General features: G+C 32.4%; 4 protein-coding genes across 6 annotated transcripts; 1 reads left to right on the top strand and 3 right to left on the bottom strand.

The window, feature by feature from the left end:
* Window positions 1–3,783: 3,783 nt before the first annotated feature.
* Window positions 3,784–6,775, bottom strand: LOC124838725 (uncharacterized). Of its 2 annotated transcripts, XM_047314400.2 has the most exons (5): window positions 6,596–6,772; window positions 6,162–6,215; window positions 5,420–5,523; window positions 4,920–4,958; window positions 3,784–4,131 (listed from the first exon to the last, which is right to left on the bottom strand). In XM_047314400.2, exons 1-5 carry the CDS (start codon window positions 6,669–6,671, stop codon window positions 3,991–3,993), a joined length of 414 nt encoding a protein of 137 aa, XP_047170356.1. In that variant the 5' UTR covers window positions 6,672–6,772; the 3' UTR covers window positions 3,784–3,990. The 2 variants fall into 2 exon arrangements, with proteins under 2 accessions (XP_047170356.1, XP_087967934.1); XM_088111808.1 differs by lacking the exon at window positions 6,162–6,215 and having other exon boundaries at window positions 6,596–6,775.
* A 933-nt stretch (window positions 6,776–7,708) lies between these two features.
* Window positions 7,709–8,654, bottom strand: LOC124838727 (stress-related protein-like). The gene has a single exon (XM_047314403.2). The coding sequence runs from the start codon at window positions 8,330–8,332 to the stop codon at window positions 7,895–7,897; it is 438 nt and encodes a 145-aa protein (XP_047170359.2). The 5' UTR covers window positions 8,333–8,654; the 3' UTR covers window positions 7,709–7,894.
* Window positions 8,655–10,361: 1,707 nt separating this feature from the next.
* On the bottom strand, window positions 10,362–15,821 carry LOC124838722 (DNA mismatch repair protein MutS, type 2). Of its 2 annotated transcripts, XM_047314396.2 has the most exons (5): window positions 15,229–15,818; window positions 12,866–13,853; window positions 12,236–12,760; window positions 11,255–11,710; window positions 10,362–10,854 (listed from the first exon to the last, which is right to left on the bottom strand). In XM_047314396.2, exons 1-5 carry the CDS (start codon window positions 15,690–15,692, stop codon window positions 10,543–10,545), a joined length of 2,745 nt encoding a protein of 914 aa, XP_047170352.2. In that variant the 5' UTR covers window positions 15,693–15,818; the 3' UTR covers window positions 10,362–10,542. The 2 variants fall into 2 exon arrangements, with proteins under 2 accessions (XP_047170352.2, XP_087959842.1); XM_088103716.1 differs by lacking the exon at window positions 12,236–12,760 and having other exon boundaries at window positions 15,229–15,821.
* Window positions 15,822–19,418: 3,597 nt separating this feature from the next.
* Window positions 19,419–21,914, top strand: GRXS17 (thioredoxin family protein). The gene is made up of 3 exons (XM_047314399.2): window positions 19,419–19,690; window positions 19,766–19,840; window positions 20,502–21,914. Exons 1-3 carry the CDS (start codon window positions 19,520–19,522, stop codon window positions 21,717–21,719), a joined length of 1,464 nt encoding a protein of 487 aa, XP_047170355.2. The 5' UTR covers window positions 19,419–19,519; the 3' UTR covers window positions 21,720–21,914.
* The last annotated feature ends 1,761 nt before the right edge of the window (window positions 21,915–23,675 follow it).

Genomic DNA, 23,675 nt, shown 5'->3' with positions numbered 1-23,675 from the left:
AATGATCTAGTTGTTAAATTTCAAAAACGAAGTTATAAATATCAAATAATACTACATACATAATATTATTCAAATGTTAAGTAATTATAAAAATATTAATAATAATACAATTAAAATTTCATAATAATTATAATATACATTATTTCCACAAATATAGAGAAAAAAAATTTAAATGAATTTGGTAAATATTGAATAAGTTGAACTAATAAATGATTAAGAGTGTGTAGAAAAATAAAACTTCTTTAAATAAAATTAAATTAAGGAGAAAATTAGTTGTTTAGCTCATCTAATAAATTATGAAATATTTATACGATTAAACATTTTAAAATATATGTCTTATGAAATATAATACAGTATGTATAGTATGATATTCAAAACGGTTATCAACCAAGACCGAGCGCTCTACCCACTATAGAAACGCTCGCCAACTTTATCAAACACTCGTCAATTCAACTAAAGTTAAAAGCGCTTGTCAAACCACGATAATCAGGTCAGCGCACGTTAAAAGTCAAGCGACACTCAATCAATCCACCAAACTGGGTTCAGCGGACGCTCAATTCTGTGAAACGATATTGGGCCAATTAGCTCAACATTTAAGTAATTTGACCAATAGTCCAGCAAAAGAAGAAATAATCAAAAATATATGACGTTAATAACGCGAATTACGCGAGCAACTAACCGGATCTTAAGAATAACGTGGATCACAGCAACTAACCGGATTTTAAGACAATCAGTTTTGTTTTACATTTTGTTTACGTTAAATACAACAGAGACCAAGGAAAAAAGGTATGTTTTCCTCTAAGACTAAAAAGATCATATTGTGAGAAAAGATTACTGGTTTTGAGAACTAAGGTTCCATAGCTAATATCTGACTTTAGCATCGGAGTATCTTCGCAGGTACCCCCCACTTCCATTGAGGAGGACATTTTACACCAGTGAGAGGAGTACGAACAAGTTACAGGAAGGTGAGCATCTGATATCATTCGAGAAAGAGCAATTGTCTCAAACGTTCAGAAGTAGTAAAGCATCACCAATAGGGTTCGTATCTCGGTCCTGAATATTCATACTAAAACACATTACAAAAGGAAAACTATTAAATGTGTAATTGACAATGTGATATAAGGCATTTGGGAATTTGAGTGAAAATAATGTTAGTAATTGTCATATGAGTTATACATTTACAAGAAAGAATAAAAATCTATGCACCAAATCAATTTTTTTCTAAATAAAATAAAACAAAGGATAAAAAAATAATATTTATTTTTTTAATTTATCTAAGAAATTAGATATATTTTAATAATTTAAAATAAGAATAAATATGAGAATGAAGATAATATAAATATATAATACTCATTCTCATTTTTACACTTAATTTTAAAAAACAAATATTTGTTATCTTCACTCATACTTATAACTAATTAATATAGAAAGCTTTTATTAAAATTGAGATTATGTTAAATATTATTTTATATGTGTTTTTGTAGGCTTATATATACTTAGAAGTACACAAATCTTCTTATTAGGTCGAGATGTTATAGGAGTCACATGTGTCCATCTTCCTTCTTCTTTACATCATAATTTTCCATTTTATTGTGTTGTGGTTTCCTCTTTTGATATGGCTAAGGTATCTAAGGTGAGATATTTGCAAAGACACTTTGACACTTAAGTTAGGAAGATGTAACAGATAAAATAATGCAATAATGATCACTAACATACCTCGCAGACAGTGTATTTATATGGGTCCTGCTTTTCTTGGACCCAAGATTCAAAAACTTACTCTTTTTTAGGATTTTCTAAGCATTATTTTTTTTATCTCATTCTAATATAGAGATGGTTTATACCTTAAGTCGATGTTGCATTTGTGGACACTTAGTCAGATACCTTTACATTAATGTCTTAGACAAGGTGTATTTATCCATGGATCTTCAGTATGCATTAGCTAAGGTGTCTTCATCCCTAGGTCTTCAGTGTGCATTGGTTGAAGTGCTTTCATTCCTGAATATTCAGTGTGCATTGAATGAAGTGTCCTCATTCAACCATTACACCAGTCTTCCAAAATCAAGGTCTTTAGACTAAGTCTTAAGGCCTTTAGGTGGTATTGAATGAGGTATCCTAAGTATTGACCTATATGTCCTCGTCAAAACAATTTATGTAAACTACTAAGTTTTTTTCCTAATCTTGATAACTTAACCTTTTTCATCTAACAAATTTGACTGAACACACTATTTTCCTTCGGCTTTTTTCTTCTTTTTGCTAGAGTAGACTCCTGATCTTTAGTTTGGATTAAATTTGGTCTTGTCATTTTCAAGCCTATGAAAAAAAAAAGAAAAATCATTTACAAAAGAATGAAAAACTACAAAAACATATAATGGTATTCATGGTAGTCATGTGGGTTTCCTTATATATCAAGTTTATGTTGTATTTTCCTCAATACTGTGTGAGATTGCACTTGATGGTTAACACTAAATAAATCAAATTCGTATTAAAATTACTGATGATCTTTGGATCATAAAAATTCATGGGTAAAAATTCTTATTGATACAATTGATCAACAGATAAAAAAATTAGTAATTATTTTCAATGATCACAAATTTATTTATAATTATTATCGATTGATAAAATTTATTGTTAATTAATAACATTTTGATTGTTGGTTATTTTCGTGGATAAATATCATAAATATTTTATTCTTTCTCTATTTTTTCTCTTTTCTTTCTCTGGTTTTGGTTTTGTCTTGTTGTTAGCTTTTCTTTCACATTTTCCCCTCTTTTGTTTTTTTTTCACCTTTTTTTTTTCTCTTTCTTATATTTTTTTCTTATCCATATCCAATTAGTGTATAACATATTTGATATGAAATTTGATGCCTATTTTATTGTTGAATTTATTGACAAATTTTAAAAAATTAAGTTATTAAAGAATTTTCAAAATATTGAGTTATCAATAGATTTATCAATAAATTTAATCATAAAATTGTCAATAAATTTAATCATAAGAACTTTAATGCTTATTTATTGATAAAATATGTACATATTCATCACTGTTCTTGTATCAATTAGGAAAAGATCCAATTAGAAAAAGAAATGAATATTATCCATATCCAAACTCATACTATATCAAAGAATACTACGCATATGAGTCTATTTGCCATCCTAGAACCATTTTTTCACAAATTCACTTTAAAATTATTTCTAATTCATTTTAACATATCAACATGTTATAATGAAGCCACTTAAAAGACTGTTTCAACAAGAGATGAAACAAACCAAAACTCAAACTATAGAAAAAACTACTTCTAGATAAAAATTTAAAATATCTTTATATCACAATTTAAATCATTTACCTTAAATATATAATATAACTTATATGTATTTATTATGAAGATTAATAATTTAATTTAAAGTTTAAAATACTTATGCATTATGATTTATAATTATTTTGTGCAATAAAAGGCTAAGACATTAGTTAAAACTACTTAATATATTAGTAATAATAAAATGAAATTATGATATTTAGTCCGTAATAAAGGATCTCAAATGAATTTAAAGAAAAATGTAATATTATCTCTTTGAATTTATAATAAAATTATAACCCAATTTTTGTATCTAATTTATGTTGACATTTTAAAATGGTTATAAATAATGAAGTCTTTATAATTTAGTCCAAGCCTCATAAATGTCAGGACTGTCCTTGTTAACATAGGAGGAATTCACATTGTAATAAAACCATCAAAGAGGAGTGAAGTATACATTTTAGATTTTTAGAAGAAAAATGCTAGCAGTACTCTTTTTATTGGTGACTAAAACTTTTGAAAATTATAATTTTTTATGAGTTTAATATTTTATTTAACTAGTCTCTCTCCTGGTTTAGAAATAAGACAAATTAAAGCGTGATTTTGGATAAATTCTGAGAACCAGAAAATTATGTTAGAAATAAAGTATTGAAGAGTGTTGCTGGTATCTCTCTCTCTTTGGTAAATTATGTTGTCTGTCTCTATGCAGAAGTTCCAGGTATATCAGCAGGTGGATCAATGGGGTGTACCAATTCTGGCTTTGGCTTCTGAGCAGCCACAGTCTCAGGCATTGTTTGTCTGTTAGGAGAGACTTTATCAGCTTCCTCTGGTTTAACATCAAACTGCAATACGTGAAGGTATATAACTAAATTATTACCAGTGATATTTTGAATATAACTGTCACAGACAGAATGAAAGTTGAAAATAGGCAACAGGATTCACTATGATAAATTGGCTATTCAACACTGACAAATATTTCCTATGCAAACTAATTAATATAACCGAGAGATTTAGTTTTCTATTTGATGATACCACGTCCAGTTTTAATTTAGTGTAAGATGTGGAATGTATAAAACTACTTCATTTAGTTGAAACACGGAGAATGAAGAATTTCTTCACAGAAATGTTCTTCATGCCCTTGCCACTTTCACTACAGACAAAATTATGCACCTCCATCTTGTGATGCAATTCCACTGCTTAGAACCTTGATGGAATTATAAATCAATTTTGGAATAAATTTTCTGATTTAAGTTTTCAAATTATAAAAAGGAGGAGTCACGGAAGGTTTTCAAATTTGTTGAGACTAAAATTTCTGATAAAAATCATGAGCAAGAGAACCAAACTAAGACATGACAGAATATGTTCAAGCTGATATAACGAAGTTTATTTGAACAGATGTTAAAAGGTCAATCATTGAGTGATTCTTTTTATTTCCTTTTTCAGATAAATATGCTTGGAAAAACTGCAAATATTGAAAAAGTATAATTTCCACCTGTTCTTGTTTAGAAGGTTCTAGTGATTCTTTCATACAATCTCATCCAAGAGTCCTTTTATGTACATACAGAGAGGGGGAAAGCTGGAATGGATATGATAAATTAACCAAAATTTATGTTTTTGAAATCACACTAACCTTGTAACTGCAGCCAGATACACAAGCACGAAAACATTCCTGTAGGAAAGAATTAATCGTCATTAATTTGTAAAGATAGTAGTTTTACCATTAAAAGGCTACAACAAGCAAGTTGCAGTTGCTCAGAAGCAGTCATTCCTTCTCTACAGTGCCTTTATTTCAGAACTGAGTACTGGATTACTAATGCTAGCTGGACAATTAGTTTATTAGTTCTCTTTAAACAATTGAAGAAGCATGCATAATCAATTGCATTGCACTCATTGGGAATAATAGTTCAATAGTTGTGTTTGCACAAGTCATTACTCTTGTGGCTTTTCATCACAAAATACTTTTTTTTCTACATATAGAAACCTTCCATTTAAGGTGTAAGGACCAAACATTTAAAATTAAGTTAAAATTACAAGAGGAAAACCATTAAAGAATAACTTAAAATAAACAAGAAGTTGCAAATTGCAATCAATATGACAAGTAAAGGAAACATATATTCTCACACCAAATACCTCTGAGTAACTGACAGCTCCAGGAGAACGATCAATATAGGCACTCCATTGCTGGTCTTTTAGTACAGGATCCTTGTAGCATAGTTGATTGCAGTCCTCCAAACCTGGTTAACCAAAACTCTTATCACATGTTAATCAAAGTCAAAATCTGTCAATAATCAAGCTCAATTCTTACAGTCACACTTATTTCATTCTTTTCTGCAGAATACATAATTGAAATGAAATTGAGATAAATCATATTGCTAGCAATCCCCTTCCTAAAATATGAGATAATCATCTATTTTTCCCATTACAAAGCCAAAATCATTGTCTGACAGCAAATAAAATAAATTTGTCAATAATGATTTATACATCCCTTATATATCATCTTTTAGAGAAACTACTATAAATTACTAGTTTAAGATGTGATCAAAACTAACAGTCTTGTGATGTAACATTAAGAAAAGAAACTTTTTTGTTCAATTTCATTATTGCTCAAAAAAGTGCAGCTGGACTTCAATACTTTTTCCAGTTGTTAAAGGTAAATCCTTTTCTCAATAATTAAATTAAAAACAACTTTTGTGGACTTTCTAAAACAAAAGGACTAACAAACAAAAAGAAAACCATGAATAGTAGTATGCTAGTATTGTTGCAGAGATACAAGAAAGTGAATTTCACTAAGTTTAGATTTAGATTGAACAAGTTTTGTCTGCATTCCATTAGCAAGAAAAAAATTATTAAAGAGGATACAAAATTATCTCACATTCTTCCCATGACTCTCCATCTGAGTTGCAACCCTTTTTGCAGAATACTCGCCCTACAATACAGCGAGTAGGATCTGAGTTCAAGAAGTAATGTAAAGAAGTATGCCCAAAATCAATTAAAATGGGCATAACCTCAAATAGACATCATCAATCACAAATGGTCTAAAAGAGCCTTCAATGCATCAGCAAAATCGCTTCCTTTTGAGTTACCTTAATTCATTATTAGCACATACCAAAATAATATGAATGATTCAAACATATAATAATTTTCCCACAACATTGAAAGTCAGCAAGAAATCGGCAATTTTAAAGATTACACAATTCTGGAACATAATGGTTCTATCATTCTATCTATTGCATGAGAAATTGAACATTCCTGAAATTTAAAAAAAAAAAAAACAAAAAAAAACGGTGAAGAGGGTTAGATCATCACATGGGATTTTGGTGAGAGCAGAGTATTTATTGGTGCATTTGTTTCCACATGGAGACGCCCATTGCTGCGGTATCATTCTTGTTTGAGTTGTCCCCAAAGAAGGAATTGAGCAAGGAAAGACGAAGAGGGTAGTTCGGTCACTTCCTGTCCTGATCTATTTCCTAGTTTTGAGGGTGCATTTCTATATTTCTTCAGTTAAAAATGATTGTCAAATTTAATATTGTAAAAGTTCTCATGTAGCAACAAATATTAAAAAATATATTTTCAAATATTTTTATTGAAACTTGTATAATCAAGATAAATATTTAAATTTAAAATCTCAATTAATTCAACTATACTTTTAGAATGGTATTATTGATTAAATAGTACGAAAAGAATTAAAATTATTTATTTTCACAGAAAAAGTTATTTATTATTGTGTTTAGAGAGATACTAGTTCATTTTGCTTAAGTTTCACCTATTATACAAAGAACATGTTTTACACTAGCAAAACCATTAAATTAAGAATAAACTATGGATTTAGTGAATTATTTGATAGACTAGAAAAAAAAGTAAAAATTAGACTCATTCTTTCAATTTTCTTTCATCATCCCAACCAAACCTAAATATTATATTTCATGTAGAAAGTACAAAGATAAGAAAGTTTATGGCTAATTGATAAAGTATTAGAAATTATATTAAATATTCTTTAAGTATTAAAAAAATATTTTAAATTGACTTTTAAACATTTTTAATATATAAATTGAATTGATAGATATTTAATACTTTCTAAATAATTTATATATTTTTAATATTTCAAAGATCACTTTAGAGAAAAAAAAAACATTTAAATTAAAGAGAGAGTCGTATTACAAATATAATAATAAAATATAACATTCAAATAATAAAAATAAAAGATATATTCTTTTTAAATCATAACATGTATGCTTAGTGAATATTTATATAAAACATGTCAAAAAAAAAAAAAAAATATATATATATATATATATATATATATATATATATATATATATATATATATATATACTATCCCTTCTCCTTTTCGGAATTGAAGGTTATATAACTTATAATCAATCATCCTTAGCTTTTTCAAGAACATAATGGTGATGGGACTAAGAAAATGAAAAACAATGACATTTCTAACAAGGTGATGATTTTATCTATCAAAAGCAAAACTCTCCTATGGTTGAAAGAGGCTCTTGTCGTATCTTATATTAAACTTTGTAAATGTCTTTTCAAAATAAAAATATAGCAAAACTGTTAAAATTCAAAACCAATAAAACCTATTGTGCAATAATATTAACTATGGAAGGGATTTTGAGGTACTCGTTTGTCAAGCATCCTCGCTATCCTCTCCGGTGGAACCAATGCCGGAACCCTACAACTCTTCTTCGCCGCCGTCACAACTTTTTCGTTGTACTTCTCCATCCACCACGACGTCTTCGGCGCCGGAGGGAACAGCCGCTGCCTTGTCGTCTCCGCGCAGTGCTCCACCTTGGCACCAAACCTATCGTACGCCTCCTTCGCCGCCGGTTTGCACTTGGAGTAGACGGCTGCGGCAATGTCGGAGGCCGTGCTCCGTGCAGGCGCCTGAGGATGCTGTACGGGGTAGACGGAGCGGTCCGCAATGCGGAGGAGCTCGTCGGGAACCAGGTGGAACTTTTCGTATACGGGACCGATGACGCTCTTGACGGTTTCCTCAACGGTGCTGACGCTGGAGACGGCGGCGCAGCGCATTGTGAGAACTTTGACGGCAAGTTGATTATCCACCTGAAATTAATTTTAAAAACGAAAAAGGAGTGAATGAAAAATAAATAAATAGTAAATATGATTATAAGGAAAGGAAAATGGGAATTAATTAAGATGAATAAAAATAGAAATGAAAATTAGAGGTGAGTTTAAGATTTGAAAGAATATTAGATTTAGGCTATTTATGGAGAGAGAATGCATAGTTTGCTATTTCAATATGCCTTGTTATATTAATATTGACTTGAGGGAGCCATCTTTGTTCAAGGATGCACCTTATTCACACAATTAAAAGACTATGCAAAGTCATATATAGTAATAATACAAAAATAAATTATAAATCACTGTACTTTGATATTTAAATTTATATAAAATACAACTGTTACGATAGTTGCAAATTAAATAATAAATATTACAATGTAAGCTTTGAAATTAAATAAATAAACATCATTTTTTTTATCAAATGTTTAGCTAATGTCTCACGCATTTTTTTATTAAATAAATAACACATCTCATAAAGATTCATATATAATATTTTGACCACTTCATGCATGTTATATAATATTGAATAAAAATTGAATCAAAGGTTTCATAAATGAAATTTATGATAGTCGCCAAGGTGTAGAGTCTTTTACTTGAAAAATTATGTTGTGACCATTTTGGTAAGTAATCCTTCAATTTTATGCACATTATATAAATTTTCTTTACATTCTCCATTACGAATAAACTTGTTTATAACCTCATACGTGCAGTCATCTGTCAACAATAATATCCATAACACCATAATTTTGCTTATGTCTGTTACTATTGAAATTGTCTTTCAATGGCCAATTCCTTTCTCAAGTATTTCGTCTCAATCATATATATGCCTTATTCTAATCTAAAAATTTCACAATAAGAAAAATATTAAATTTCTAATAAAATTTTATGGACAATTTTTCTTTTTTGGTAAAACAAAATTTAACGATGAATTTCATTGATGGAAAACATTTACAATACTGCATGCCCTCTCTTTCCTCCCTCAAGACTACCAGCAAACTTCAATTAACACACTCTATTCTTCCTCTTTTTTCACTTAACACTACCAATCAACACACGTTGTTCTTCCTCCCTTTTGTATCTTTTCTCTGTTATTCTTGAAAATTTATACAAAATATTTACCTCTTTATTTTCTAAACCGAGATACACTAGGAAATATGCAAAGATTGTTCATGTAAGATTTAATTCATTTTTTTGACTTATTTTTATTTTTTCTTTTATTATGCAAAGATCGTGTAGGTAAAATTTAATTCGCTTTTATACTCATGTTTATTTTCTATTTTTATTATGTGAAGATCGTTAGGTAAAATTTAATTCATTTTTATACTTATTTTTATTTTCTTTTTTATTAAAATAGATTCTGTGATATTTTTTTTGTACAAAACACGTGCCACCGTGTCAACTCCGGAGCTTCTAAGAAGCCGGCGTGTCGAAGACACCCCAATAACAGGGTCATGATAAGTTTTTGTAACTTCATCTTTACTTGAAACTAATTAAAAAGTTGTATTCTCAAGATTATCTGCATTGATATTGTGTACACGTATGGAAACACATCTAACAAAATGGTATATTTGAAGGGGGCAGAGAAAAAGAAAGGTCTCTTGTGACATAGTTCCTGCAACACAACCGAAGCATTTTAAAACACTAGAATCGATTCCATGCTGAGCAGAATCGATTCTACAACATTCCAACTCCACACAGGTGCAGCCCCCAAAACGTCTCTTGTCTGTCACCTCCGTCGCATGGGTTGGCCACCATTGAGCTGCACAACCCTCCCCTGGCACGTGAAAATAGCAAATGCACGTGATATTTAACCAGGGTCGTTATTATAAAAATGCATTTCTCACCCACAAATCATCTCCCTCAAGCAAGATGGCATATCATGGCAAAAACACATTTGGATAGGAACACGAAGCTCACTCGCATATCCACAGCTGACAATCGCTCACAACAGTAAATATCAGCGCAAAGGAACACAGCATTAGTGTAAAGATGAATAAATTAGAAGTGCAGATTTTACAAACTCTTAGTACTTTACACCAATGTGTTTTTATGTACATACGAAAATAGTCATTTTTTTGATGAGGTTAGTAGGGAGTATGATAACTTCAAAAAATGACGATTCAACCTGACATAGTTTATTGCAGCAGGACCAACAGGTATCACTTGACGTAAGCAATGGTACAACCATAATTCATTGGACTTTCTGGCTCATGATTAGTGATACGTGGGTGATTTTGCAGAATCTCAAGTGCACGCTCCTTAACAGCACCAGTTCCGGTCCCATGTATGACAAAGAGAACCGAATATGGCCGACTGGCATCAATTGCCATCTCAAGGTGTATAGAAGATTCTTCTACTCTCATACCTCTTAGATCAACTGTATTCTTAGATGTTCGCACCACTGGACCATAGGAAATATCATCGTCGCTTTTGATGTCTACATTAACCCGGTATTCTGCATTCCGTCGACTCTACAATATTAAAATCAAAATGTTATAACTTAGCATTTTGATTCCTGACCAATGTTATAACTTCCCCAATCTTTTTCAGCAATGTGAAGCCGTGACATTGTCACCATAAATAATTTTATCAAAGTATTACCGTACAAAGAAGTTATACAATGGCATTATAAATAGAAAAATGCAAATATAAACTCTATTGCATTCTTTTAAACAAAGAATGCCTTAGTAATCTTATATAAACAATTTCTGGGTGAGAAATTACTTAATTCAGCAGAATGTACAAAAAATCCAAGTCATGGAAAGATGTGAATTAAAAAAAAACAAAGAAGCCTATTTAACAAGAATATATATGACCTAGAGTTTTATTTTTCATAAACCATGGCAGTTAAGACAAACTTTTCATACGTACCTGTCTCCCCTGGTGTACGGAAGAACTAGTTACAGCATTCTTTGCATTAGATGGAAGAGCTACGATATTACTTTTCTTTACACGGGCTTTCACTTTACCATACTGTACCAGGATTGTTTCAACATCCCCAAGTGATTCTACCACTGTGGCCAATTTACCCCCCAATCCCTTGACATGGACTTGCTCCCCAATTTGTGGAGTATATGATGTTTGATCAGCTTCATTGAAATGATCAGCAGGAGTGTGAGCTTTTACAATGGAAGCAATGGCAGATTCAGTTTCTTTAATAAGTGAATTGAGTTTATCACGACCAGAACTTTTGAGCTGCTTCTCAAATTTCTGTATCAAAGTTTCTATCTGAGATTTTGCATTCACAAGCTCTAGTTGGACCTGTTGGGTTTCCTTTGCCATAAGTTCCATTTCACGTCTATCGAGGTCTTCTGCCTCCCCTTGGATCTTTGCAACATTTAATGAAGAAAAATGAGGTAATAAAAAAAGAGGATAAGAAAGAAAAAAAAAAGCAATTACAAACACAATGGTATTCAATTAAAGCCCGCTGCAAATGCTCAGGCATTCTTTTGCTGAAAAAAATAACTTCCAGCATTAACTGCAATATGAACATTTTAGAAGGAAGAACTTACGCACTTATTTTATATTAAAATCGGTGCTCATAGTCAACCAGAAAGCCATATTCCATAAGTAACTCCCTCAAAAATATTGAAATTAACGTTAGTAAGATCATCCCCCAAGGGTTGGTCATATCTTCTAAAGGGTAGTACTCACAAGTCACCACATATTTTGTATAACATCTCCATCACCCTTTCATTTTCAGGTCAATTTATTGCATACTAACTTATCAAGGATGCAAATTTCAGATAAATTTGAGAAGGAACACTATTGATTTTAATGCTATGTCAACCAAGGAAAACAAATTATAATCAAGAAGCACCAAATCTCTTCCCAGTAAAACATCGATTGTACCTCATTGTACACGCTCATAATTTCAGCATGAATGGATGCAGCCTTTCCAGCCTGGGCCTTTAATCGATTTCTTTCCTCCTGTAAAGACTGATAAAGCAATCCTCTACGCTCTTGCTGCTGTTCTGGTTTAAACTTCTCTACCCAATTTTGTGCCCTATCAATTATATTTCTATCAAAGCCAATAGATTGTGCTATGCTTAATGCATTCGAATCACCAGTACACCCCCAGAGAATTCTATAAGTTGGTTGTAATGTTTCAAGTGAAAATTCCATTGCTGCATTGTCAAAACAGGTATCCTCTTCTTTGAGACTACTTAAATCAGCATAATGAGTGGTTACAACAGCCAAGTTTACACGATCCTTCAAATATTGTAAGATACTGGCAGAAAGTGCAACCCCTTCTGAAGGATCAGTCCCACCACCGATTTCATCAATGAGAACAAGTGACTGTGTCGTGGCCACTTCCAAAATCTTACAAATACGTGATATATGCCCACTAAAAGTTGAGAGATTTTGTTCAAGGGACTTCAATTTGGAGGAAAAGATAAAGATCAGACAACATATGAAACAAATGCATGATCAACAAAAAGTCTTCTATTTTTATTTTCCATAATAAAGTTAAGATATTACCTGGTGATCTCCAATATCGGCAAGGATAAGGTCAAACCAAGGAAGTTTTGGATTGTTCTTGGCAGGCAGATGCATTCCAGCTTTTGACATGAGTGATGCCAGGCCCAATGTTTTCATGGAAGCAGTTTTCCCTCCAGTGTTAGGGCCTGAGATTACAACCACTCTAGTTCCACGTCCAATTTTAAAGTCAACTGGCACAGGGAAGTCAGATATGCTATGTGACGTATATGTAGTAGCCATTGCTCCGTTTCCATCACCAAACTTAGCAGCATTTCCAGATCGTAGAGCAAGATTATCTGAAATGATATCAAGAGAGGACTCTAAGAGTAATGGATGTCGTATACCAACAATGTTTACATTTAAGCTGTCATCCTCTTGCTGGTCCAGAATATCATTGTCTTCATCATTGGAATCACAACCTTCAAAACTATCAAGTTTGAAAATGGGACATACCCCATTCATCCATTGAGCATATGCAGCTCTTGCAAAAGCAAGATCAATCTCAAGAATTTTATCCAATAAATTATTTATAACTGATTCTGAATTTGCTATTTCAGATGAAAGCATACTTAAAATTGCACTTTCCTCAGCCTTCTCGGAGCTTGAAAGTCTAACTTCCAAGTTGTTCAGATCTATTGCATCTTTGGGTTCCATAAAGTAAGTTGCTCCAGAGCTGCTGACATTGAGAACTACACCACCTGGAAGCAAATATCTATGGGATGCCCTGATGCCCACACACATTCTTGATCGACGCTTAGTTATTAATGGTTTGTCAATTCCCCCAGCCTGAAAAATTTGGGAGGATACTTCCTTCAACATAGAATCCAAAATTTCTATGTTCCTCTTTCTTTCTGATCTGATAATCTCCAGGTCTTCACTTGCTCTATCAAGAATTGTGGAAAGATTGCAATCTATGCAAAATTCTATTTTACTCTCCAAATCCACTTGGAAATTACAATTTTGCAGTATTTCCAGTAGGGGTAAGTACCTGATGGGAAACAATGGCATCGATAAAGTTAACAGTTCTGATGATTATCTTGGATTTTGTGGAAGGTAGAAATTATGCCAAAAAAGAACGAGTGCAATTAGAGTATTACACTTTGAATGTCTGTCATTACCTTTTGAGATAAACTTTCTTTTAAGGCCTTATTGAGACATGTGAATCCATTACCATATGATCTATGCTCCAAACTTTGTCAAGAAAAATACAACACCTAGCCAAAATGCATAAAAGAAGTTGCTTGTAAACTGAATCAGACTAAAAAAATATCCTTGAATGCTGGGAAATTCAATTTTTTACAACTTCCTACCATCCCTTTGACTGGCCCAAAAATAGATACCACAGGATGAGAGTCATCTTCTAGAATTCCAATTCAAGTTATGATTGACATATTACAATTTTGTTTTACTTTTTACACAAAACTTCTCCACATTGTCGTCTAATCACAAATCGCTAAATAATCATAGAAGTCTAACTATTACAATTAATTCATTTTTTAATTATGTGCTAACTCGTTATACGGTTAAATTACCAACATTTTGGCTCCAATTCGGTGTATGTTTCTTGTAGTTTAAACCAAACAATTCCAGTAAAAATAACAGAAAAGCAAAGTAAGAGAAAAAGGCTTCATTGCATTATTAGTTCCCTAGGTATCGTGACTGTGCAATTTTGGTCATTCAAATTCCAATTGCATAAATTGGATTCCCCAAGAGTTTTCTCTGATATACAATCCGGTCAGTCCGTACCCGTTCCATCAAATAATTAACACAATTAGATAGCATGACTAGACATGACATGGGAGAGTAAATAGAGTACTATACTAACTACAAAATATGGAATATTTGAAATAGATAACACAGATGGTATTTGACTGAAGCCCTGAAATAAACTTCTCTACGCTCACAGGATAGAAAAACCAGAAGGTAGAATGAAATGAGTTTCTCTCATAAGCTAAAACCAACTTCTGTCCTTAACTCTTCAAGTTTTCTCCTCTAACTTCTCCAGCGCATAAATTCATTACTTAGATGATAAATTCAATATTTTTTACCTTTTTATTTTCATTTCACAAAAATAGGGCCTATATTAACTTAATTGTCATGTTGACAGGGTTTGAAGTAAATTGATGTTTTTAGGACAACAATAGACGACAAAAAAAATTTCATTATCACTTTTTTTGGAGTAAATCAACGACTTAAACAACGGATGAACTAGGACCAAGGAACCTTAGAGTAAATATAAGAAAACCTGATAAACCCAATTTCGCAACTCTTCCAACATGATGAGAGACGGTAAATTGCACAATCGCGACACCCGAGGCACTTGGAAATGCAATCAAGCCAAAAAAACAAAGTTTCACGTATACCTTTGTGGATGATTAGAATCGGAAGAGAAGCGTTTCAAACTATCGAATAATTCCCTGGCAGCGACGAGCGTGCGGCGGACGGTGCAAAGCTCTCGGATGGTTAGCAATTGACCAGAAGTGGCGACGCGGAGAATCTCCGTCAAGTCGTGGATGCCGGAGAAGTCGAGCGGCCGGGCGAGGAGTCTGGCCGCGGAGGTCTGATCGAGAAGCTTCTGGCTCTGGCGGGGGGTGCGTCCGACGGGCAAGCGCCCGTTGAGGGCGGCGGCGGAGCCCATGGAGGTGGAGGTGAACGGCGAAAGCTGCTTGCACACGGAGCTCCATTCCAGCGTCTTGAGGGTGTCGGCTTGGAGTGAGTTGGACTCGGGCGAGTTAGAGTTGGGATTGGAGCAGGACCGGAGTTTGAAACTGAAGTAGGATTTTGGGGGTTTAATCAAAGGAACCAACACGTTGCTGCTGAGTTGCATCGGTGACTCACTCACTGCCCTTTGGTTTTCTTCTGGATTGAGTTCCACGTTTCCACCTTCCTATAACATCTGTGCTATTCCTAGATAACGTAGACACTCAACGGCGTCGTATACCATTTCAGCTAATCATGTGGAATTTCCCTATCATCTATTTTTGCCCTAATTAATAAAATGTTTTATATTACAAAACTTTTAACTACTTTTTTCTCTTTAAAATAGAGGTCACATAGGATGAAGTGGTAATTACATTTTAGCCTTATCAAGTGATACTGTCTCGAGATCTTTTTATTTTTTATTTTCAAAATTGAACCGTTAAATTTGTGTGAAACTTACTTGAAATGAAATTAGGCGCTAAATTCCTATTAATTTTTCTTGGGGATCATTGTGGGATAAATTCAAATTGAGATTCATGCAGGACACACAAATTGGCCATCTTTGTTTTTATTTTTTGATCTGATGATGTTAAATTTTCTTAATTATGTACTTTTGTGTTGATTTCCACCAAATCATAAGATTCCAAACACTTTTGTGTTAAATTGTGGGATAAATAAATTATCTTACGCTAATTTATTGTTTCATTTTCTAATGTTTTCAAGAGCTGCTCTATCCAAGTTGTTTGTTGCATAGAAAATGATCTTTTACTAAAATAAACTGAAATGTAGTAAAAATAATCAGGAGACCTTAATAAATAGTAATTTGGCTTATGTATGTTTAAGAATATGATTTTTATATTTTATTTTTATTCAATTGAATTTTAATATTTGTTAAGTAAAATTAATTTGTCTTATTTTATTAAATTTACGTTGACGCAATTTATAAATGCCATGTCACAAAATTCATATGATTTTTCTAATTCTCTTTTCATTAAAAAAGTTATATATATTAAATTCTAAAACATAAGAATGAAATTGTATTAAAGTTTTTTTAGATATAAATTCTAATTTAGTGTAATTTGATAATAAAGTTTAAAAATAAAAACATATTTAATTATTTTTTTCATCATTTTATAAGATTATTTTTACATTTTCTATAAAATTTTTGAAATAAATCTTTCCAAATTTTTAGACTATGATTTCTCAAAATAAAGGAATAAGAATTTTGGAGAGTGATTTTCAAAACGAATGCTTTTTAAAATAAATGATTAAATATCTCCTTTGGTTTCTATTTTCCTTAATTTTGTTTAAAGTGATCATCGACTTTTATATAATGATCCAAAATTTTGTAATATTTGTTCAATTTGGTCTTTTTTTTAATGACATCTAAATCGTTAACGACATCATATCCACACGAGAAAAGATTGAATGACCTATTCCATTTTTTTATGATATGGTTGTCATATCATCTCATCTTTTATCCAACACACCAAAAAATCCTAAACAACCACCATGACCTCCTTCACTATTGGTCGCACCACCACAATACTCATTGACGTCGACAATTATCCATTCACTATGACAACCACTACAGATCTCTATATTTTTCATGCTTTCAAGCATCATATTTATTCATAGCGATGCATCAACAAAATCCATTAAACCACTATTCCTCCATGAAAACCCTAAATCGCGAGCCACCATGAACCACGACTGCCATCAATGCACACCATGGATTTGCAATGAGGCCACGAAACTGCAAGTCTACAGCGTAGCCACCATGAGAACGAGGAATGAACCAACAAACCTTAAATCATACAATGAAAATCCTAAATCATGTCACCAAAATCAAAACAAAAACTTAGAAATCGCAAACACAAACAACGACACCAGCATCACATAAACCTTAATTTTTTGAGTGATTTTGGATATGTATCAGGTGTGATTTGCGATTAGAGATTTTGACAATATGGATTCATATTTTACGTTTAATGTATGAGGTGGTTTGTGAATTCCTCCTGGCTGGTGCTGCATTCATTATGGTGGTGGAATCTGATGCGTCATAGTGGTGGAGGAATGAAGGGCTCCGATGTTGGCTCTAATGGTACTTACATTTACAATGGTGGAGGAACAAAGTAGCGTTGCATGATCATGTAACTAAATATGAAGAATGATCATGTAAAGAATCTAACATCTCATTCACTAATTACTTACAAAAATACTATGTCGTTAAGGGTTTAAACATAATTAAAGAGAAAAATCTAATTAAACAAAAATTATAAAATTTGAGACCATTTTAAACACACACAAAAAGTCAAAAGTCATTTTAAATAAAACTAACAAAAATATAAATAAAAAAAGTATTAAGCCAAAATAAATTATTGAAAACAAACTTTTTAAAACAATTATTTACTTCTACAATGTTCACTCTCTTTGTAATCAGTGATAGACAATGGTAACATGATGCAGTGAGAGAAATTATTTTTAATTATTTTTATATTAAATTTAATAATTTAGTTTTTATATTTAAATTTATAATTTATTTTTGTCCTGTTCAAATTAATTCCATTATATATAGAGTGAAATTCCTATACCTCATAAAGACATGTATTCAAAGTGCTTAAGCGTTACCAAGTTCTTCTAGAATTTTTTGACCTAAAGATTGGTGGAGAGGAAGAGAGTGGATGATGGGATTATGTAACCACAAGAAAAAGGATTAGAGAGGTAAAAGATGTCTTAAACTCACATGTTACTACCTTATAATATAGTTAATATTGATTTAATAAAGAATATCATAATAACTTTATCTAAAAATATAAATACTTAGTATATAAATATAAAAGTAAAAATAAATTATAATGGTGATTCTAATGGTGATTGCATTTACAATGGTGGAGGAATGAAGCAGTGTTGGATGACCACGTAACCAATTCGGCAAGACAAACAACAATCTAACACCTCATTCACTAATGACTCACGTAGACACTTTGTCATTAAGATTTAGACGCCATTAGGGAGAAATACCAAATTAAACAAAACTTATAAAAACTAAAATAATTTTAAATACTCGAAAAAGTCAAAGATCACTTTAAACAGTGATGAAAATAGAAAAAAAAGTATTAAGCCAAAATAAATTATTGGAAACAAACTATTTGAACCAATGGTTTACTTCTACAATGTTCTTTTCCTTTTTAATCGGAGAAGGCAATGGTAATATGTAGTGAGAGAAAATAATTTTAATTTTGTATATTAAATTTAATAATTTAGTTTTTGTATTTTGATTTATAATTTATTTTTGTCCTGTTTAAATTAATTCCATTATGTATAAAATGAAATTCCTAAACCTCATTAAATAGATATTTAAAGTGCTTCAGCGTTTCCACGTTCTTCAACGTAGAATTTTATGAGCTAGCTATCAGTGGAAAGGAAGAAAGTGGATAATAAGATTATGTAACAAGAAGAAAAGGATTAGACAGGTAAAAAGTGACCTAAACTCACCTGTCACTACCTTGTAATATAGTTAATGTTGATTTAATAAAGAATATCATAATAACTTTATTTGAAAATATAAACACTTAGTATATAAATATAAAAGTAAAATTAAATTAGAAAATTAAATATAAAATCAAATTACTGATTAAAGTATAAAAACTATCTAAATATAGGAATTAAATAAATATAAAAATTAACTACTAATTAAAATTTTTGTTATGGGAACATACCTGGCCAAGACAAAAGTTTTTTGGGCCTGAGGGACTGGGCTGTCTGGAATTCAGAATTCCATTACTTTTTGAGACGCGTCACTACCACACAGTCACGTGTCCGAGAATCCAGAAAAGGTAAGGTAGTTTATCTTATTTAGTAATTTTTCATTTTCACACGCAGAACACTGCAGTGTTGATCTGGAAACAGGGCTACGATTAGGGTTTGTAGGGTTTGCGTGATCGAATCAGAATGGGTGGATCGGTGAAGGACGTGAAGTCCAAGGCGGAGGTTGATGCGGTGGTGGGTGGTGGCTCTCCGGTTGTCCTCCACTTTTGGGCGTCGTGGTGCGAAGCTTCTAAGCACATGGATCAACTCTTCACTCACTTGGCCACTGATTTCCCCAAAGCCCATTTCTTAAGGGTTACCTTTCATTCTCAATTTCTCTTCTTTTCCACTTTGGCTTCGCTTTCTTAACATCTATACCTTGTTTTACAGGTTGAAGCCGAAGAGCAACCTGAGATATCCGAGGCGTACTCCGTCTCTGCCGTTCCTTTCTTTGTCTTTTGTAAGGTAATGTTACCAGTTATCATGTCTTCTTTCACTAGGGAAAGTGTGTTCGTAGTTTAGGACTACTTTTTGTTGGATTGTTTTGTTTTAATTGTTATTTGTGATGTTATTGGTGTTGCTATCTAGTGTCTGCCTTCCCAATAAATTATTGGGGCTTAGTTGGTATTGATTCTCGATTAAATGAAAACTTGGCTTTGTGGAAATTATGCTATTTGATTTGATTGGTAATCATGCTGTTTTTTTGTGGTAAGGTGCATTTAGTATGTAAAGGGTGAAGTTTGATGTCGTAGGGAAAGATGAAATAAGTTTTTCCTTGAGCTAATTGTTTTGTGATTTTAATAACCAGATTATGGATACTCTGACATGAGGAAGTTTACTTTCTGGTTAACTAATATATCTTAACGAAACTCTGTGTACAGTTTAGATAATTGCATTTAAATGCTAAACTGAAATTTAATTTATAACTTGTTAGAGATCTGTGTTGTATATAGTTATTTTTAGGTTTATTGTTATGATCCAGTTTGAATATGTCACCGTGTGGACAAATGTAACGAATTCCTTTGTTTTATTTCAATTTTAATACTCAATCTGTTATTTGGGATTGAAATCATTCTTACCTTCTTTGCTTGATTTTAATAGTTGCTTGGAAGTTCTTTTTTGTCAGGATGGCAAGACCTTTGATACATTGGAGGGAGCTGATCCGTCAAGCTTAGCCAATAAGGTTGCCAAACTTGCAGGCTCAATTAACCCTGGAGAGGCTGCTTCTCCTGCCAGTCTCGGGATGGCTGCTGGATCTGCCGTTCTTGAAGCCGTGAAAGATTTAGCTCAAGTAGATGCATCAAAGGAGAAAAATCTAGTTGAACCAGGGCTTAGTGGTTCTCTTAAGAAGCGATTGCAGCAACTCGTTGATTCTCATCCTGTTTTCCTTTTCATGAAAGGAACCCCTGAAGAGCCAAAATGTAAATTTAGCAGGAAAGTTGTTGAAGTGTTGAAGGAAGAAAAAGTCAAGTTTGGAAGTTTTGATGTCATGTCAGATTCAGAGCTTCGTGAAGGCTTGAAGAAGTTTTCAAATTGGCCAACATTTCCTCAGCTTTACTGTAAAGGTGAGCTTCTTGGTGGGTGTGACATAGCAGTTGCTATGCATGAGAATGGGGAATTGCGAGAAGTTTTTAAAGATCAAGGAATTGATACCATCGATGAAGAAAAAGAATCAGGAGATGCCAAAGGCGGGATATCTAAATCTACTAATTTGAGTACTGGCTTATCATCTCGACTGGAAAGTCTGATAAATTCTAATGCAGTTATGCTCTTTATGAAGGGAAAACCAGATGAACCAAAGTGTGGTTTCAGTAGGAAGGTTGTTGAAATTCTCCAGCAAGAGAGCGTACCCTTTGACAGCTTTGACATTCTTACTGATGAAGAAGTCCGTCAAGGGCTTAAGGTTTATTCAAACTGGTCCAGTTATCCTCAGCTGTATATCAAAGGAGAGCTTATTGGGGGATCAGACATTGTGTTGGAGATGCATAAAAGCGGAGAACTTAAGAAAAGTTTACAGGAGAAAGGGATTATTCCTGCAGAGAGCATTCATGATCGACTGAAGAAATTGATTGCCTCATCCCCTGTGATGCTCTTCATGAAGGGTACCCCAGATGTACCAAGATGTGGTTTTAGTTCCAGAGTTGTTGATGCCCTTCGACAGGAGGGCCTGAATTTTGGGTTTTTTGATATATTAAGTGATGAGGATGTGAGACAGGGATTGAAGGTATACTCAAATTGGCCAACCTATCCTCAGCTCTACTACAAAAGTGAGCTGATTGGTGGTCACGACATTGTGATGGAGCTGAGAAATAATGGGGAGCTGAAGTCGACCTTATCTGAGTAGGATTATTATGATTCCATTCTGGTTGTGTATTGGTATTTAGAACAAGTGTGATTGACAATCATATATGGCGATTTTGATCCTGGTGTCAGGAATGTGTTTGATATCATTGTAACAATCTAGATGGTTACTTTTATATACGTCGTCAGTGATTATGAATGCTAGTTTTCTGTCCTGTTGAAAATTTTCAACCTTTTATATACTTTTGTCAGTGATTCTGAATGCTAGTTTTATCTCCGGTGGAAAATTTTAATCCTTTGGAATTCAAATTGAATACCAACTGTTGTAAACCTCAGTTTGGTGCTGGCGAAGATGCTAACTCAGGAAGTTACTTGCCTGTTATATTTAAGACTGAGCAATCATATCTTTGCAATTGTAGCCGGACACTTTCTTTGGAAAATCACGGGTAAGAAATAATTTATTTGTAGTTTTGACATTTATGGGAGAGACACTAACCTTTACAACAAAATTTGATTAAAAGACATTATTTATTTCACACAAGATATAGTTAAGAAGTTAAATGTAAAGTTTTCTTTATTATTGACCTTTTACTTAAAAGTTGAAAAATAATTGATTACAACTTTTAATTTTAGTATTTTCAAGAGTTATTGTTTACAGCTTTTATTATTTGATTATTTGACCCATATGATTAAATTTAGAATGGTTGTTTTCAAATATCTTTTTTTAGCCAAACTATTTAGTGTGCTTTTAGCCTTCCAAAAGTTGTGTATTTTAGTTTGGGATTTCACCCTATACCTCCAAGAATTTCATCTTGCATCTCTAAAATTTTCTGAAATATTTGTAATGTCCTCTATTAAGACATGATTAACTTTTAATAGAAACAAGATAATTTTTTTGACCAGATTCTCATTCTCCACTAAAATATCTGGCTTTCTCTCTCATCTTAAGCTCTATCTTTTTCATACCAAGTTTTCTTCAATTTTCTTTCATTTTCTTCGTTTTTTTTATCTTTTCCATCGATCCACAAATCACATTGTGCTTGTTCAAGATCAACTTCTTCTTGTTGAAGATCACGTTCTGGTTATTGGGTGTTGTTGCATCTGTTCACCCTCTTCTTTGTTGATCTTCTTCCCTGTATTAGGATTTGTATATTGAAGGTTTGGACGAGATAAAGGAGAGAGATTTGTATATACAAGTTGTGAAATAGTGAATCAGATATGGAAATGCGAGTAGACACAAATCGAATTTCGAAAACCAATTTAACCTTCATTGGATTTCGATATCCGATATACATATTTTCGAATTTTGATATCAGATGGGGTATGTGTCGGATTGCCAAATCCGATTAAGACCTAGAGCTTTCAAATAGACCCCGATTAAGACTTGGAGCTTTCAAATAGACCCATGTAACTGTTTGACATGAGAAACTTCAAACAAAATCACTCTCCTAGTCCAATGTCAACCACGAAAGCAGCAACACCATATAAGCACGTCCCCACACTTCTCTAACGAAAAATCTCTCTCAAATGCAACAAGAATGGAAGACCACAAACTATACATGACAAAGCATAAAATGAAAGAGGTGAAGGGGTGGAGAGACAAGTAACTATAGAAAGTAGTCAAATTATTAAATAAGTTGGTCAATCACTTTATTTAACTTCATTTAATTCTCACCAAACTTCATTAATCAAGAGGACAAATGTGGAACTTGGAGGTATAGGGTGAAACCCCAATTGTTTGATCTCATTGTACATAATAAAGGTGTTTCATCGAGTGATAAAGTGCAAGTACCTTAACTTTGAGCATAATAAGCTTCTGTAGGCAAAAAAATAATATTTTGACAATTTTACAAAAAAAAATACAACTAGAGTATTATCTAACATACTAATCACTAAAGTGATGATTGGTCACAAAGATGTTAATCTTTGATAAAAATAAGAGTTTTAATAGAAAAACTAAGATAATTCTTTTTCAAAAATGCAAATTTATATATTGACT

This window comes from Vigna umbellata, chromosome 1, assembly GCF_029865625.1.
Source record: "Vigna umbellata cultivar VRB3 chromosome 1, Vumbellata_1.0, whole genome shotgun sequence".
NCBI lineage: Eukaryota > Viridiplantae > Streptophyta > Magnoliopsida > Fabales > Fabaceae > Vigna > Vigna umbellata.
This window is presented reverse-complemented; position numbering and strand designations above follow the sequence as displayed.

What these genes read in the sequence shown, in the direction of transcription:
- LOC124838727 (XM_047314403.2), bottom strand. Translation starts at nt 8,332, where the DNA reads ATGCGCTGCGCCGCCGTCTCCAGCGTCAGCACCGTTGAGGAAACCGTC.
- LOC124838722 (XM_047314396.2), bottom strand. Translation starts at nt 15,692, where the DNA reads ATGCAACTCAGCAGCAACGTGTTGGTTCCTTTGATTAAACCCCCAAAA. An exon ending in TTATGAGCGTGTACAATGAG is followed by an intron (nt 11,711 to 12,235) that starts GTACAATCGATG and finishes AATGTTGCAAAG; the next exon opens with ATCCAAGGGGAGGCAGAAGA. An exon ending in CCGTACACCAGGGGAGACAG is followed by an intron (nt 10,855 to 11,254) that starts GTACGTATGAAA and finishes TTAATATTGTAG; the next exon opens with AGTCGACGGAATGCAGAATA.
- GRXS17 (XM_047314399.2), top strand. Translation starts at nt 19,520, where the DNA reads ATGGGTGGATCGGTGAAGGACGTGAAGTCCAAGGCGGAGGTTGATGCG. An exon ending in CCAAAGCCCATTTCTTAAGG is followed by an intron (nt 19,691 to 19,765) that starts GTTACCTTTCAT and finishes CTTGTTTTACAG; the next exon opens with GTTGAAGCCGAAGAGCAACC. An exon ending in CTTTCTTTGTCTTTTGTAAG is followed by an intron (nt 19,841 to 20,501) that starts GTAATGTTACCA and finishes CTTTTTTGTCAG; the next exon opens with GATGGCAAGACCTTTGATAC.
- LOC124838725 (XM_047314400.2), bottom strand. Translation starts at nt 6,671, where the DNA reads ATGATACCGCAGCAATGGGCGTCTCCATGTGGAAACAAATGCACCAAT. An exon ending in TGCTCTCACCAAAATCCCAT is followed by an intron (nt 6,216 to 6,595) that starts GTGATGATCTAA and finishes GCTGTATTGTAG; the next exon opens with GGCGAGTATTCTGCAAAAAG. An exon ending in GAGCTGTCAGTTACTCAGAG is followed by an intron (nt 4,959 to 5,419) that starts GTATTTGGTGTG and finishes TCTTTCCTACAG; the next exon opens with GAATGTTTTCGTGCTTGTGT.